Raw genomic sequence first — 18,789 nt, 5'->3', positions numbered from 1 at the left:
ATGGACTCCAAGACCGAGGTACGTTCGAAACCGATCCTGAGTCCAACACGTTCTTTGGACGAGGGTTTCGAAAGTGATCCCGACCGTATCTCCACCGATTCGGAGCTAGCCACGGCCCAAACGACACCGGCATTCGACGTACTGCAGCGAACCGATCGCGATGGAGTGCAGCACACACAGATTGCCCGACGCACCTCGCCCGCTACCACGCAAGACTCCACCAACTCCACCGTATCGACAAAGGATAGTGGTCCAGAGAGCATCATCTGTCTGGAGGGTGAGATCGAGAAGGAACTGCGTACCAAACTTGAGAAAACTAACCTGGGACGACCGCCGACTGGACTTCCAAAAAATGTCCCTTCTGCCACTGGCCAACAGATACGATATCGGCGGATAAAAACACGAGCACCTCCACCTCCGATCGGTTCCTACTACTACCAGAAGCGATCCGCCTCGGTGGACAGTGTGAACCGTGCCGGGGGTGGATCACACGGTCCGAGCAGTCTCTACAATCTTAATCTCGACCCAGGCAGCACGGTGAACCTGCATCTTGATCTGGCAGCATCGGGACCGGTCAGTGTCGGGACGCCGGCCAGTCAGTCGGGACATGATGTCCTTGCTGGACGGTTCGTGCGCGTTACCGTTGATCCACGGCATCACCAGGTCGCACAACCACCCGCCTCACTGAACCAGTTCCGATTGGCGTCCCTGTCGACGAACAACATCTACAAATATTGTCACGCACCGGCGCCAATGACCGGCCACTACCATCATCTGCACAGCCAGCAGCAACAGCAACAGCAGCTTCCACACCATCCGCTGCATCCGCTGTCGCACCATCACCATCATCATCCCTTGCATCATCACCATCACCAAACGCAGCAGCAGCACTCGATGCACCACGGGCACCACCTTAGCTACATACCGACCCCGGTTGCGACTGGCGGCGGCACGGTCGGACCGGGCAGTGGCTGCAATCGCAACAATTTATACTCATTACCACCACAGTACGGATTAAGTGCGGCAGCCATGGCTTCCGGTGCATCGTCCATCGGTGTGCATCAGGCCGCCGTGTCTGCTGCTGCCACCGCTCATCCTGCATCAGCCTCTCATTCGCAGCAAGGCACGACCGGATCCGTCGCAATGTCGGGCGGTTCTACGGTCGGCCCGACGGCTAGGAATTATCAACATTTCAATCATGTTCCAGTTTGCTGGACTCAATCGATACCCAGACAAACGCGAAGGTAAGCATGCCGAATCCCTCCAATTCCCATAGTTCTTTTGCGCATCGGAGCTATGCGCACCGTTTTGCTATCGTCTCTAATTCCACGCACTTGACATTGCCGGTTTCCATTCCATTTCATTTCATCGCGATTGCACTGGCAACTGGTGCGGAATGCATACAAACGATTTGCTGAGCTAGGAGCGATCTGGATTTCGGTGCACGTTTTGTTCCGGTGGTCCAGTGGGCCTACGAATCGTGCCGTTTTTCTCAGTACTCTGTTCGTTGCTCCGCTAACCTCACAAGTAACTTAAGAAATTTGTGTTTGTGTTCGGTCGGGTACTTTTAGCACGGGACCCACGCCGGTTATTCCGTACGCGTACACGAACCCATAACCCAAATTTCGTGCGCAGAGCCCTCGAATTGACGCAGATAAATACGAATGATAAAGCAATGGCATACAGTATCTAACAAGTGAAACAGGAGTTGCTTCCCTGCGTCTAATGGAAGCGAGATTCGGTGTGTTCCATTCCGGGCTGAATCGTGAGTGCATGATTAACACGCTGCAAGGGCAAGTTGCTACCGTTCCCATGCCTTTCTTTCACTTGTTCGTTGATCGAATTATATTCCTCTAAATTGTGAACTGCACTCAAATGTAAACAACTTGCCACTTCAAAATGTGACCCATAAAAGCTGGCGTGTTTGCTTTGATGATGGTCGTCGACGACGGGCTGGATCATTCAAATAACATATTTTTTTTTATTTTGCGCATCGAATAGATCTTTCTCAGAAATTCCACTCCGTAAATATCTTGCTTACGTTCACAGTAAACAGCTAACTATTGAACATTCACTTAGCAACTCGCCATCTTTAATCTGACGGTTGGGTCCAATGGATCCGTTGTCGACAACACCATGTACAGCTGGTTAACACTTTGGCGACTTTGCAATTGTCAACAGCGAACACATTTAGCCCTTGACTAGCAACCAAATAACTTTATAGTAAAACGATTCGCGATTGGACATTTCAAATCAATTTCTCGACTGCCATAAATAGAACCATTATCCGTTCATTAGCCAAATCGAACGCGCATTCCGTAGAGAAGGCCGATAATTTGGTGATACTCATCTTCGAACCGCTATCGCTCGGAACATCGCTCCATTCCATTCTACACTGTGATGTCTCGGGCTCCTATTTTGCGAAACGCTTATGGTGCGTGTCGGTCAATAAAACCGTAAATTATGTTCACAGGCTCCACCGGGCTCGATCGTTTTGCTCGGTAGAGACTCCCCTTCCTAACCATTTCGTCTGCAAAAGCTGTCCGAAAACGTGACCACTTGTGCGTCTGCTGTCACCCTGCTTGGGTCGGTGGCTGTAATGCGTCAAAGACGAAATTATACGCAAATCATTCGAACGAAAGATTCCAACAGTGACATCAGGCGACGAACCCATCAAACGGTAGAAAACGCTGCGATAGGCACTTCACGCAAAGGCATGATTGCGTGTGCGTGTGCTGATGACATTTGAGCAAGCCGTATGTTGTTGATAGGCATCTTACGTCTAGTTGTATATGTTTAGGCTTTTTCGTATTTGCTAATGCAAATGCCAATCCCGAAGCCTTTTAAGACGCCGATTTCAAGAGGTAGCAAATATGATGTTCTTATATTCATGCAAAGGTTAAATCATGCTTCATCGGAGCGAATCAAAGGCAAACTTTACGTGTGTTTGTGTTTGTTACATACGTTATCAATGTTTTCTTTACAGCATTGAGTGCTCTTTTGCTATTCAGAATTCTCGTTAATATCAAGACAAGCGACACATATTTTGATAGCCCCGTATAACAATTTTAATATGTTTTTGAGATAAATGGTTGCTAATCTTGTTCTCCAGACATCAAAACAATTTACCATTCTTTTTTTTGTTTTAATCATCAATCATGGATCGTTCGTTAGTATTCTTGAAATCCCACGCATTTAGCCCTTGTTTGCCCTAAGCACACCGTTTAGTATGGATTCCCACGATTTTGGTGGTCACTTCCGATTGAGCGATTTGTGTGAAAATCTGAGCCCTAAACGATATGCTTATTTGACCACCCAGGCACCCATAATCGCTGTGTTCCTGCGTTGCCTTCGCAACAAAACGTTCTGTCAAGGGCACCTTCTACGATCGTTTCGAGCGATAATTGCCTTCGTTCATCCCTTGCGGGCTCAACTCAATAATGCTCAGCAATGGAAAACAACAACAAAATAACCCATCCCATCGTCGGAAAACAATTCGCCTCCGAGGAATGGCCCAGGAATCTCTCAAGCGATGAACCTCACGGGACGAAAGCACAGAGCTCAGCTACCATCATCGGGAAATCGGTTCGGCAGACGAAGAAGGCAGACGAATGGTCCCAAAAGCAAACAACTTTTACTTTCACGGCCCAAAGCATCCAATCCGATCGATCGCGTATGCCGCGGAAGCTCGTCCGGCAGCCTTCTCCTTCCCTTTGCTGGACTCCGAGTGCAAGCGTTTTGGCGCATATATGTATGCGCGGCAGAAAAGTAACAGATGGAGTGAAAACGGCTACAACACCATTCCAACATCACATCAGTCATACGGTTCTGCAATGCCTCACTGACCAGCTACAACATGCTAATGGCTCTTGTTTTTCCATCCTCCGCGGCAGGTGAAATGTTTGCCCACCCAAGTCATGCATGAATCAAAACCGCCGGCTCGATCGTAAGTTCGCGTAGATGATTTTTATAATGTACCTAGGTGAGGGTTAGCAGTTTTTTTTGCGCCCATCAGAAATAGTTTCTGCCCAATTGTTTAATTTTACAACCATAACCTGGATTTCACTTGATCATCGTGTAGTATCGGAAAGAGAGAGAAGTGGAGGGGGGGCGAAAACGAGCGGCCAACACCCATCACTCAGTCAACCAAATCTTCGGCAAATGGGAAAAGAAACTCACTTATTGCAAACGCACTTCACCATAATAGCAACACAAACACTAGCCGCTATAAAAAAAACCCAACACAACTCGATCAAGTGTACGAATTATTCGATTTTGCCTACGCACGCTACGCTCCACAGCTCTCTGGGTTAGCATGGCGCGATTTTCTTTTCGCCGATTTTTCACCACCATTGCCGGCCGAACGACCGAAAAGAACGTCAAAATCGAGCGATAATTAGATCCGGATGGTGGCTGGTAGATGACGAACGAAGATGTTCGAACATTTACACACAATCGGCTCCCATCGTGGTACAGGCCCACTGCACGCGACGGTGGAGTCGTCCAGCACGATGCCGAAACCATTACTGACAGTTTTTCAACAGTTCACGCTATCGGGATGCGCGAAAAAAATGGGTGGAAATTTTGTATAAATTAATGAGGAAAAAAGTGAAATTAGTTGTGGCTCCCATCCCAGACGGAAGTTGATTATTGCTTGCTTTCGATTTCGTTTAAGGGCATCAACAAAAATGAAACTTCTCTTTATGCCGAATGCAGCCGAATTGGATGGTTTGAAAATCCAAAAGCTTTACCCATTTTGTATCTCCAACTACTTTCTTGCGCTTCGGATAGAGTAAAAGTTGGCAGTAAGTTAAAATAAACCACCCACCAATAACTTTATTTTTCATTGAGACTTGAGATATTCATTTTATTTGTATTTTAAAGAACTACATTTCCACCGTTTATGGTCTTCTTATTGAAAAATGAAAATATTTCATTAAAAAGCGATTTCGGGAAAGCTTCCAAAAACTGTACACAACAAAATTCTGTCCCAAAACAAACCAGTAAACTTCCATTTGGAAGACACTGAGGTCGTCTTGGTAAAGTAAAAGTAAACCAACCTGATTCTTCGACGTTTGATCCTTTCCGCCGATACGACCGCCATTTACTTTGGTGGTCGCTGACAGACACAATTACTTCCCTCTCGTTCAATGGTTTCCGGTCTTCGATGTGCATACCGCATGGCAGTTTCCTCATTCCGCGCTTATTAACCGGTTGGATAAGACATTATACCGCCATTCAAGTGGCGATGTAAGTCACGAGCGCCACATATATGCATACACACTCGAACTCGCTAAGCTTTATCGCGCACCGGGGCGTCTTTTTCGCCAATCTCGCCGTTAATCTTTTCCTGGTCGCAGACAACCACCACCAGCCACTCACTGTGCCCATGCACCACACACTGGACCGTCACTCAATTTATGTTTCGAATTTGAAGCGCATTTAACACACCAAATGCTCACCTGCACATGCATAATCGTGGCTTCGAGAGATACAAATGCATCCACTGGTCGTGATGCTTTCCGGCGCACCGAATGGCAACTGCTTCTTCCAACGAGCTGGTTCGTAAAATAATTGCAATGTTTAGCCATTAGTTAGTTGTTAGTTAGTTGCTTCCCGTGTTTTGTTCCCGACGGGCCGGTGTCTTCCGAGTTCCCCGACGTTGCTAGGAGCTAGAGTGTATGGAGTAACAGGTTGAAGTTTTATTTCTTCTTGTCCATCGAAAAGGACGTACTCCAAGCGGCTTAAAATATATGTGTAAAACACAAGAAAACAAACAAAACCAACAACGAAAAAAACCTGCCTGAAAGTAAAAGTTTTTCATTTGCCACTTGCCAAACGGTCGCAACGGTTGCGTTGTTGATGCTGCTCGCCTGAAGATGTTGCGATCCTCAAACGTGGGTCGCTGTGATGGCTGGCTGGCCGTCGATGTGTGCTTTTTTGCCGAACAGGGGAAAGAAAAGTGCTGCAATCAAGGTGAAATTATCGGTTCAATATGTTTACTTCCCGAGCCGGGATCAACTTCACGTGAGTCATCTTGCCTCTTGCTCTCTCCAATTCCACAATATGTTTTCATCGATAGAACAGCTTTCCCATTGCATAATCTGTCCGTACGACATTATTTCATACCAAAAAACACACGCTCCCGGTGTCGAAGGAAGACATCGATCGGATTTCTAGGTGGATACGATTCCGGTTTCGTTGCTGCAGGCTACAACTTTTGGGGAAGTTGATGTGTTATGTTGATCTTTTTTTTTATTTTTTGTTGCTCCCACTTCCCAGCATTAATGCCACAGTCAGGAATGTTTCAACCGGCAGGCAGGTTTTTATGCAGCGAAAGTGTGGTATCGAGCCGTTTGGTAGTGAATTGAACGAACAGAAAAAAGCGCTTAATCGGAAGCGGCTCCATAACCGGTTCTTTTTGGTCCTATAGTAACGGTTGTTCGATTATGGAACGCAGCAAGTTTGCGATTTTTGAAGATCAAATTTTAATACATCCAAATACGCGAAATTGCACGCATAATTCATGTACGCACTTCAACGAAATGTAAATCAATAGACGAAATTGTGGTCCCAACTTTCGGCAAGAACACCACTTAGCTCTACACTTATTACCATGTCCATTCATTCTAATCTACTTACACTTCTCCAGCAAACAATAGTGCCGTCTTTAATCCCATTAAAGACATTATCATTTGGACTTGGTTCTAATCTAACCATCTACAGCCCGTGATGGCTATCACAAGGCTAATTGTTTTGGCCCCATGGCGGGAACCCGACGACTGATTCGGCCAATGCAAATGATTCGTGTTACGTGCGCGCTGCACCAGCACCTACGATCGTTCGTTCGTTCGTACGACAATAAAAAGAAATAACCGTTGCATCGTCATTTCACGTAATTAAACAGGGGACTTCATTCGTTCTCACACGGCTGCGTTGCTTGCCGTCGCAGCACCACACGAACAAAAATCCCCCCTCTCCTTCCGTTAATTATAATCTTTTCCGTGTGTCTGATTTTTCACCCGGGCTTTACATAAACTCGCAAAACCTATACGAAAATTACGCATCATTACGTCCTAACTGCAGATAAAGTGATATCGTACCAGCTAATTAATTGTGCGCTTGTGCTTGGGCCTCCGCTCCGGGCTGGTGGGGTGTGATTGGATTCTTTCACCCGTCGGCCCAAACCACTTCCAACGTGAGACTCCAGGTTTTGTTTCTGCGGGATACTCCCCATCCAAATGTGCCGAACAGCTTCTGCGTGCTCAGATATAATTGCATCGGGACGGCGAAAAACTCAACTAACACACACAAACGCACACCAGATGAGATGGTTAGAAAGCGCGCGGAACTGATCATCCTTCTTCGGGGTGCATTTTCAACCATCGCCCATTCTAGACACGCGAACTTAGCTATTTTAATTAGCATTCCATTCACCTCAGCAGGGCAGGGCAGTCCAACGCCAATGGCGGCTACGGAATCGTTGGAGCGTTGCATTCAATGAAACAATTTATTGGCTGCCCTCGCTGCCCTTGCACTTTAGGTGGGCAAATCATTCGGAGTTTAAGTGCGGTTTAGCTGTGGAGTTAATCTGCCCAACATCATCTGTAGTTGGGGTTTAAAGAATTAAACAAGTAGGCCAGTCGAGATATTCGTCTTTGTAGTAGTTAGTTTGGTTAGTTTAAGCAATTTACGTCACACTTACTTTAAATTATCTAAAGATGCGTTGAACCATTAATGACTGCTCTTAAGAAGATAATTTGTTTTACCGCACAATGTATGCAATACACGACAATGTCCAAAGAGTTCGGTAACGTAGCTTAATTTTTCCAGACTCCGCTGGACAGATCCGGTGCAACACATTAAACGCATAACAAGCGCAACGTTACGACGCTTCTTATCCTACTTACTATTGATGATGTAAACACTCCCGGTGAGTTGCGATTCCAATGCGGTACCAGTCGGCACCTTCCGTAGCTTACAAGCTGCCAGGTATAAAATCTTGATTCAATCTACCTACTAATGGTTCACCTTTTCCGCATTGTTTATCGAAACTAAACCATCGCTATCGCAGGCAAGCGATCCCCACTCTGCCAGCGTGCATTTTACATTCGCAATTGCGCTTCCCTTCGCGCAGTCCCGAAGCGCAGTCAGCTCACTTCCCCTTTTTTGTGTTGTCTGTTGCATTTTTTGTTTTGGTTGCTGTTGGCTTTATTGCCTTCCGGGAGTGTGTTTTTTTCCCTCCGGCCCGGTCTTACTTTTCCCTCGCAAAATGTTAATTAGTATCGCGATCATCTTCCAGCGCCATGGACGTCACTGGGTGAATATTGTTATCTAGACGTTTCTTGGGTTGCAAATTCGGTCTCCGTGCTTACGGAGGCGTCCTGGGGGAAGAAAGCCCCGGAAAAAGATGAAACACGACGTAGTGTCTTACAACAAGAACCAGACACAACATGCAATTTTGGGCTGACTTTTTCCTGCCATCCGGTGCGCTTCATCGTTCCGAATCTAACCATCGGTGTCGGACGAAGTTGCTGCGTGTCTTGTTTGATCGTTTCGGGAACGGGGCATTGGACATCTTTATCTCCCGCTTGTTGAAGATGAGACAACCGAGATGTAGCCGCGGCAACATGGGAAAAACGAAACCGCTATCAAAAAACCATCTCTACCTGCACAACATAGTTCGCTAAATGAACGTTCGTTCACCAAACCTCCACCAAGCAGATTACAGAACAGGAAAAGGTGACGAAGATGATTATTTTGCACTCTTCCCAAACCCATCGCGAACCCAGTGTTCGTGATGTAACGAAGAGAAAGGCGTTCGTATTTGCTGGTTTTACGAGCAAAAAAACTGTTTTAGCTAAATGTCGTGGCTTTTGCTTATTTTCCTTTATTACCGCATGCAATTATAATTGTGTAAAAATGCTTCCTATGTTGTGTTAGTCACACTGGTTCCCTGCAACAGACTGCCTCACTATGTTTCGTACCAATTAATGCTGGCCGGGTTTTTTGCATTCGATTAGCAAATCCAGCTACTTAGCGCTCCTTTGGCTACACATCTGCATGCTAAATATCCGATAGCTTTGACGAAAGAGATGGTTTACATATGTACGATTTTGACACGATCTTACCGTGACGACGCACCGCCGGTAACCGATCGTACGCTTTGAAGCGTAACCAAGCTGCAGACGATATTCACACCTCGCGCCTTGCTACATCTTTCCTATTGGTGAACGCTGAAGCCATTGCTGGAAACAATACGCTTGTCGAGGGTACAATCAAGCATCATAACAAATGTTAGCACGCCGAATTGGACGCCACCCGAACTGACGTACATGAAAAGCTGATCGTACTTTTTTCATAATCAGCATTAGCAAATATGTACAACTTAACCTTGATGTAGATCTGTTTCAGATAAATTCTTACTGTTATTAAAAAAGCATTCTCATTTTTCAGACGCATTAGAGGAAGTTTGCAAAATTGATGACCGTTTGCTCTTTTCCCATCGTCTGTAATATCCCGTTATGCTGGCAGAAAAATTTTGCTTCACAAAGTTTATTGCTGCAATACTGTTAGAAATTCTCAATTATTTAGTGCGGAAGATTCTCAGCACCCTCTCATCAAACTGTCCCAAATGTCCACCAAACCGCTGATCAGTAAGATAATCGAGCGTTTAATCAGCGGAAGAGCAATTGTCCAAAACTGTACCGTCAACCGAATGGCTACTCACGTGTGCCATCTCTCCCTCAAATAGATGTCCATACCGTGTTCAGTTTCAGAATCGAAACAACGTACGCTACCAATTACCTTAAGCTGCTTCCCGAATCATTCGAACTCCATCTCTCATGTGTGAGGCTCGTTAAAACACCGCTAGAATTCAAACCCTTTACATGTAGTGGAGTGCAGGATGAGCTCCACAGCGTACGTCAGCCGTTCCGCGGTACGTGGCGTGGCGTGAGAATTCGAGATCCTGAACAGCACCGTGCACCAGCACGACAAAGACGACGAAAAAGGGCATTACGGCCGCCAAAGCTATCGAGTTGTCCGATGAGATGACGTTCGCCAGCACCATCGCCGTATGCAAGTTGTGGGTACCGAAACTACGGACAACAAAGTTGCGACGCTTAAGTGAGATGTCCAAATGAGCAATTATCTAGCAAACGGTTTTCAATTGACCCAGTCATCGAGGATCACGGGAAGGTAGAATAAGCACGAACTGCGGGTCGTTTTAAGCGCAAGAGTCCAAGAATGATCTTCGATCTTGTTGAGCTTTCGATGGTGTCGTTGTTCGGTGCTTCTCGTACGACGGAGGTTTACTCATGGTACTTTTCCCTTAACCGCCAGCAGCCGCAATTGGGCCACCGCTGACGAAGTGGAAGACATGCACCATACGTAGCCAACTCAGAGTGGCATCGAAACCCCGTTCTCGCACCGCTAACGGAACAAGAATGCACTCGAGAGGATCGATTCCGGGAGCTTACCAGCTGGTGTTGGAGCCCAACCCTTTCCGTTAGGCTGTTGTAACTAACGATCTGGCGAATCTGGAACCGCATCGAATCGAGCCGAATCGAACCGGGAATCTCGGGTGTTCTCGCAGACGATGACACTGAGCAAAAACGGGAGCAGTTATCAGAATGGTGAAAGGTGCAGCAAACGATGTCATCTAGGCAGCAACGTCGGCTTTAAGAAGCGAAACCTCACGCCGATACGTTGGTAGCGTGCATTGTGCTGGAGTCTCTTGAATATCCACTTCAACCCGCTACTCGGTGCATGCCGACTTGCAGAGGAACACCAGGGATCATAATAATCATAATACAAAACTATGCGATATGGCCGTGGCCCATGCACAGACACGGTTAACCATCCCGCTGTTCATTATATTCGTCAACGATCGGCAGCAGTCAACGAAGCGGGGCTGAGGATAAAATTTAATTACCAGCGGTTACAGAATCATGACAATTTATTTCCTGCCCTGTGCCGAGCTGCAACATTAGCAAGCAATGTGCATGCGACGAAGGTGCAGAAAGGGGCTGCCGGGACGGGCAACAAAGAAAGCATCAGGCCGATTCCCCCAAGGTGGTAGTATATGGGCAATAAATTTATTCTAGATACCGTTAAGTTGGTTGTGCGCCATCATGCTACCGAGATCCTCACATCCCGGTCAGGGGCTGTGTGCTATGGCACTAATTTGCGTTGGCCCGTTAAGTGCTACCAGGTGCTTGATCCTGGATATCTGTACGATGAGCATAGAGGATTTTTCCGTACGGCAAACAAATTGAATGATCTTTAAAAAAACATTTGGAGCATTGATTAAGGTTGGTTGTATAGCAGTACGACGGAACTGTTCTTCGTGAATTAGAAGAAACATAAATCTTACTCCGTTGGGACCAACCAACCAAATTTCTATAGAAATATTTTATGTTCTACAACATGAAGAGTAAGACAATCATTAATGGCCATTGGAAAGATGTGCATCAAGCAAAGCTCCTTGGGTTAGATAAGATTTTTTCCCAATCTTCAAATGTGCCATAAAGGATTATGCTAATGCTCTAAACGGATCTTATCAACGTTCCTGGTTAGTCTAGACTCCAAACACATTCGGGTTGATTTATTTTCATTGATTGTGAAAAAACGGTCAGTTTATTCTCATTTCACTCGATCAGAAACAAACATAAGCTTTAATTTTAAAGCTGGCGTCCACCAACCTACGAACGCCACGGTAAACGAAGGTTAGAATTCATCCTCCATTAATGGGGCTTTAACGTTCTACGCCGGAATGGATACCTTCTCATCAAAAAGTTCTTCCTCACCAGCAACTCCTACTCGCTTTGTTGTGTACATACGAATGCGCTGACTGTTCAGCTAAATAAATCACCGTTCATTAAAATAATTCAATAATTTTATCAGCCATTCGGTCGACATCAACCGATGCCGGATTAGAAAACTACCAGTACCGTTCCATTTCGCTAACGACCCTAACTGGTCATACAATGTTAGACCAGTCCAAGATGGGCCGTAAGATAATTATCTGACAGTGGCTTCTATTCGTTGCAAAGAACCGAACGGCTCCAATAGAACCTTCGGCGGTGCTGGTGTCGCCAGTCGTGTGTAGGAGCAGACTAAAAATCAATACACAATTTCCGCAAATAAAATGTGGAACTCCGATTGGGCTTGACATCCGCGATCATTTGTTCTAACTTTGTGGTTGGTTCTGTTCGCTTTTTCATTCTCTCGATCATATGCTATCCTTGATTTTGCGTTCCTAATGCCTTGGATTCGTGAATGAATCGCCATAATTTTGCATCATCTTGCTTTCTTGGAAAGTGGTTTCCAGCTGGTGTGAGCGTTTCTTTTTTATGAATTCCTCTTTTAGTTCTATATTGATTTAACAACATGCGCGTCTTACTAATGGATTAGCAATCCAGTCGATAAATATGAATAAATAACAGCAGTCAAGGCGATTGCTTCCAAATATTTGCATGGAATTAATAATAATAAATTCCTTATTTCAGCGATTGATTTACAAACTATTCTCTGGAAAGAGAGCGATAATTCAAAGCATCATACTAAGAAGTTCCTAACAATTTACTGGATGCAAGAAATCATTGAGCTGAAGTTCATTTGGGACACACGCTACATAACACAACCGGCTTGGTCTAGATTAATGCAATAACATTTAGGACGAGTGTTTTATTCCTTTTCTAAAGGCATTTAATGAATTTACAACTAACGAAAAGAGACGCCCTTTTTGATGAAGAAAAGCATATTACGTCGCAGTATCAAACCCATTAGAATCTCATCCAGCCCGCGACCGAACAACGTAGAATACCGATGTATCCCTACTGTTGGACGATTTGTCGCTTGGTGCGAATACGGCCTAGAGAGCAAGAGAGGATAAAATAATCCACTGTGAAATTAATCTGATTTTTAACCATTTTCGCTAAGACGCACGACCCTGCCCTCTCAAGGGCATTGGCGTCGTCAGCATTCGTCAGTGGGTTCAACATATCTCGTGCTGATTTCCATCCAGGGCGGCTTTTCCCAGTAGTGGATGAGAATTATTTTTTTCTTTCTTTCTGTGTATAACATGAGACAAACATCGCAGAGGGGTCTCTCCTCCACGGAAGACACTTGCCCTCGCCCGTTGGTGTTTGGTGATTTTGCCTTTGTCTGCTGCACGCTCCCTAGTGTTGACCAATGGTCATCAAATCGACAGATTTGCCGGATCATTGAACTCGGCTTGACGTGTCGATCTGTTCCATCCAAAAGATCCACAGCATAAGGGGTGCGATTTGCTGGCTGAAACACGATCCCATCGCGACGATCCCATTCCTGACGCCCTAAAGTAGCTCGCGAATGATCTGGCGCGTCTACTCGAAAATCAATCCACCATGGCGAACACCCAACAAGTGGCCACCATCATTTGCGCAACGGCCAATCAACATGGTCCAAAGTTCCTCCCAAGGGTTTTGCGACTGGTCCGAGTAATCGGAGTCCGAACGATCGTGCGATTTCGAACGCTGTTCCGGTCGGTTAGGTAGGTACCACTGTGAGTCCCACGATGTGCCATGGCCCATCGCACCAGCCCACTTGCTGGGCGAACAAAACAAACCAAACCGCAAACAATACACAGCAAACAAAAACACTTTCAATTTGCAACGCCATCGAAATTGCTGACTTCCTCATTCTTGGCGCCAGCACCAGTTCAATATCCGGATCAACGATGTTTTCCGAACGTCCACATTCACCTGAACCTTGCGCCGGTACCCAAAACCTTGTTCGTACCCAAAACAAGTGTGCAACAGCAAATGATTCGTAAGTTTTCCGGTCAAATAGAGAAATCAATCGCTGTCTACAGAAAAGCAACAGTTTCGAACATTCGAACGATTCCATCCGCATTTCTTGTACCGCACATGACCTTCTAGTGCAAGGTGGGGCAACACATTTTACGCGCCATCTACAGCAATTGGATCGTGCAGGTTGTAGCAACTACATCCTTCATCTGCAGAACGGTACAGCACGGTTGCATCGTTAACTGCCGTCAATAATCTTCATTCACAATTAGTTCTATTGCCAAAATTGCAACGCTGACACAAATCTTCGATTACTCAACACCCTACGTCCAATGACGGAAAGCTCATTTGCCGCCAGGTTTAAATGGCGACTGGCAACAACAACAAGCATGGTATCCGACCCAAAACCCAGGATGCTGTTACTTTTATAAATGTAATTAAATGTATTTTGGTATTCCCATGCGCGTAGCGGACATGTGTGATGCAACGCACCGTTCGGAACGTATCCACCGTCGACCGTCCTTGTGCATCTTCTCGAGTCGGATATTTACACCCCGAAACTATTCGCCCCGCAGTGTTCGACCCTGCGTGCGACAACATCCTTTTACAAGCTACATCGTCGATCGATCCGATCACGTTCGTCCGGCTGCGTCATCTCGCGGGGGCAACATTTTTACGATCCGCCTCGGACCACATACTTTCCCACGTGTGGCAAACTTCAAACGTGTGATGCTTTGGCGCACTCGGCACCGAATGTGTTGTAAAAGGCCGACATGTACGACATTATACTCAATGCTACTTGCGGCTTCCATCGGTTGCACATGTTTGCATCAGTTGAACAGATCATCAACATTTTCCTAATTCATTTCATTTGCCAAATTATCCCAAAATGAAACGAAGCGAACGACATGAAATCGATACAGGGTACAGGGCTCTTCTGAACTGCAGTACTCTGGTGTCATGGTTAACGATTTGATACGCATAAGTGATGAACTTAACTGCCAAAGTGAGCCAAACCAGTTTACCATTAATTATCCAACCGTTTTTTGTTGCTCTTCAGCTCTGTCGGTTTTAATCATCTAATGCCTATTTTTTATTCTTTTACTTGCATGCATCTCGGTAACTCGTCTAACAGGTAAGTCGTCGTAATCGTTAATTTCAATGTCAATTGTGGAATAAAGGTTAAGGTCTCTTACTAATCCATCGATCGATAGCTGTGCATTATGGGGTAGATTATAAGAGATAAGGACTTTTTTTACTGCTTATTCTTGCATTATTTAAATCTGTATGAAGTATGATCGTCAAGGATACCGAGCTCACCTTTCCACCCTTGCCGGTCGGATGCGGTCTTGCACACATTGTAATTTTTTTCATAAAGATCATGTTTAATGTTGTTTATAAGTTCATTTCGATAATTTTATTGTGGATCCACATGAACAAAAACACATAAAAAACTCAATTAACAATCAACAATCGAGACATTTGACTTTCATCTACCAATAACCATAATAACGCGGATATTTACAGCCCACGGTCATCATTTAGCCAATGCTAATTGATTATGATCACCTTCGCCGTTGTGCAAAAGTTCATCCCAACCGAAAACATGGGAAACAATCCGCACGACGAGTTCGTCGTAAAACCTCGGCTCCTCCCCGGGACGTGTCAGCGCGATCGTATAATTTTCAATTCGTACAATTCTTGCAAAACCAAACCAAAAGCTTTCGGGTGCGTGATCGCAATTCTCGACCGGCACCGGTGAGTGAAGCGGGATAGTCCCGTCGTTACGAGCGCACCACGGTTCACGGTGCGACCCCGTCTACACCGGTGAAACTGTCAGACTGTCAGTGAAAGTTTGAACATTTTCCCACATCTCAGGTACGCTACAAAATGAAAAATAAAAGGTGATACATATACATAAAACTCGGCGCACTTTCTTTCCGCGCCCATGGTTCGCATCAAATGCTCAGCAAATGCTCGAAAGTTATAGCACCAAATTAGTAGCAATGGCAATCGTCGGCCCATCATCAGCCCGCGGTGTCGTCGACACGGCTGGAAAGCGTACTTTGTTGGGCTTGGCAAATTCATGCTGCACGCTGCAACAGCCTCCACCACGCATTTGTAGCCACATTCTAACAATTGGTGCACCGTCAAACATTGGGACTTCATAAAATTCTCATTATTGTCCCTACGCTGTACGGGTGGCCTCGCCGTCGTTCGGGGGCGACAATGAAGACGATGAAAAACGCATACGATTCGTACGCCGGTCGTCGGGCCAATTGACAAGCTGCTACACACACCTCAGCGCTGACAGAAAGTCGACTTGGAGTAGCTTGTTCGCCATTTCATGGGGTGAAGATTTATGCGAGCTTAGCCATAAATTCCGACCTGTTAGAAAAGTTGCTACTGCCGTGATGGTTGTCTGCCGGGTGATCACCCACTCGTGCCGTCCCTGCGAGTTGCGGCGTAGGAAATGATAATAGTAAAAAAGGAAAATGCTCCCCGGGTGCCCTAATGATGAATTGTATGTTGGCGCATTAATGCATCGCTGGATTCCCACGATTTTGATACAGTTTCACCGCCAGCGATGCAGCGATCTATTCGGATGTTTCTTTTCAGCGCCGCCTCACATGAGGCCGGTCCAATCTAGATGCGGCGTCACGCACAACTTTTGGTGCATTCGTTTTGGTACGAGGAAAACGTCATACAGGAAATTGTGGAAAATCATCTTACATTCGAATGACTGCTGCTGTGGCTGCTTTGGATGCTTTAATTTCTTCCAATTGTACCAAGTTCAACTACCCTTGTTAGCTCGTTATCATTTGCAATTAACATCTCAACCCTGGGGTAGGTTCAATGACGATTACACAAATTGAAGTACTTTGAGTACTTAGCATTAATATAGAAACAGCTTTATGTACATTAATTTGCTTATTGCAGGTGCTTAGAATGCTCAATTTAATGTACTGTAGAAAATGCTTATCATACCAACACGTAGAAACAGGAATGATTTTCCTTCTAAAAAGCCATAAATATATCATTTGAGGTACAAATAGCTTTCGATAACATATAGGACTAACATACTGCGATCAACAAATGTTGTAGAATCTAACGCTAATTAGAAACACTCTAAAATCAACAGCAATCCATACTGCATTCAATGGTTTATGACATCCGGTTAGTGAAAGTTACATTCCACCTGTTTGACCCTTCTATTGACCATGAATCATTGTGCGGACTTTTTCGGTCATCCTAAACGAAGGTCAAAGCCTTGATAGGACTTCGCTTAAGAAGCCGAAAAACCTCATCAACCACATAATGCATTAGTTGCGCAACGCCCTCAAGCGATACTGCAGTGTTATGTTTCATTCGAAATCTCTTAAATACAATGCATCACACCACTAGCAAATACATAAATGCGCATATAAATTGACATTGATGTGGCTCTACATCAACAACTTAAGTAGCTTTACACCAATCTGTTAAACAACTCTCAATTTTTTTTTTAATTTATTACTTCCGATCAACAAGCCATGTGGTGCATTTAACTGGTATAAAAAATCAGGCAACAAAACAAATATGCCCTTAAGCTCACGCTGTAACAAGCTGCGTGTCGCTTCCTAACATTCGCGTGCCGGATATAGCAATGCGTCTAGCTAAAACTTACGACAAACTTTCACTGAAAGATGCTTTATATTCAGCATCTTGACACCCTGCCAGATGATCGTTTCGCTGTCCTGGATAATACAGGTGGTTGAAGAATTTCATCACCTGCGCCTGCCTCTAATTTACATCAAATAAATATACACAAAACCAACACGCCATTAGCTCGGACTCGGGCGTGCCTTTAACTTATTACAACTCTCGATTTCAATTCAAATCCACACGCAAACAAATGCTACTAAATGTGACTTTTAGTTTGATTACTTATATATATATATTTCTGAAGAGGAATTGGTTCGATACAATTAAGCGAATTGAGAATTAAAACCTTATAGCATCTTTCGGCAATATATGCTTAAATATGGCAGACAACATCCTACTGCACTTGAGGAAGACGCACGGAACTCTCAACACACACTGCAGTTACGATCACGTTCACGATTCACGGATCGTCATCCAACGAAAGGGTACATTAGTTGTCCAGCGTGACCGCGAATTACTTAGCGCACTTAGCACAGTAATAGGGAAGTCGTAAAGCCATCCCTCGCCGTTTGAAGGACCCGTTGTCCGCGGGTTCGTTTTGGAAGGCCCTGAAAAGAAAACCAATCAGGATACAGCGTGTCACACGCTGATAGTTTACGATGCGAGGAATTTGCCCAAACGGATTGTCCCCTTGCTAGAACGTTTCGTTACGCCACCGTGATGCTCGTAGCGTAGCGGTTAAATCGGCCGTTGAGCTGTCGATAGAGACGATTTATAGCCATCATTAAAACTTCCATTTCCACTTGCTCATCCCCGCATAACCCTCAAAAGCCCGCCCGTTTCCAAACAGCTTCGAGTGTGTGTGTGCTGCTTAAACACTGGTGCTCTAAATTCTGCTCCTCCTTCAAGTGGTCCAACGGCAATTTCACGTGATTCAACGTCACAAACAGCAGAAAACACCAGCGCTCGGTATGTGCCTTGTGCGGCAGGTGTCAGAAGAGGCAGGATACTATCTAAACCATTGCATCTTGGCATGATTTATTCCGAAGCAATCGTTATGTCAGTCGGACGTCGGGCTCGGTTAGCTTCTGTGCCAGCCCCACCGTCCCCTTAAAGGGCACCCACAGAGCGGGCTACGTCACCGCATCGCCGTACAATTCGGTAACGGTCTCTGTCAATCCCCGAAAGGTATCGGTTTGGTCGGTAGGTGGTGCAGAATGTAGACATCCCGGCAGTCTCACGCGGGCCTGAAATATCTCCACGGGTTTCACCGCGTGCATTCAAAGACACTCCCACTCCGTCCCCTGCCGATGGACGACCGCCACCTGCAGGAACCACGGGAAATCGATGA

At 45.5% G+C, this 18,789-nt stretch overlaps 1 protein-coding gene across 1 annotated transcript in view; it reads left to right on the top strand.

Moving 5' to 3' along the window:
* The window catches only part of LOC128708304 (homeobox protein slou), a 30,152-nt gene continuing 11,363 nt past the window's right edge, over window positions 1-18,789 (top strand). The window contains exon 1 of the mRNA XM_053803279.1: window positions 1-1,244. Coding sequence (XP_053659254.1) covers window positions 1-1,244 — 1,244 coding nt within the window. The remainder of the gene's footprint in view (window positions 1,245-18,789) is intronic.

Source organism: Anopheles marshallii, chromosome 2 (assembly GCF_943734725.1).
Source record: "Anopheles marshallii chromosome 2, idAnoMarsDA_429_01, whole genome shotgun sequence".
NCBI classification, from domain to species: Eukaryota; Metazoa; Arthropoda; class Insecta; order Diptera; family Culicidae; genus Anopheles; species Anopheles marshallii.
This window is presented reverse-complemented; position numbering and strand designations above follow the sequence as displayed.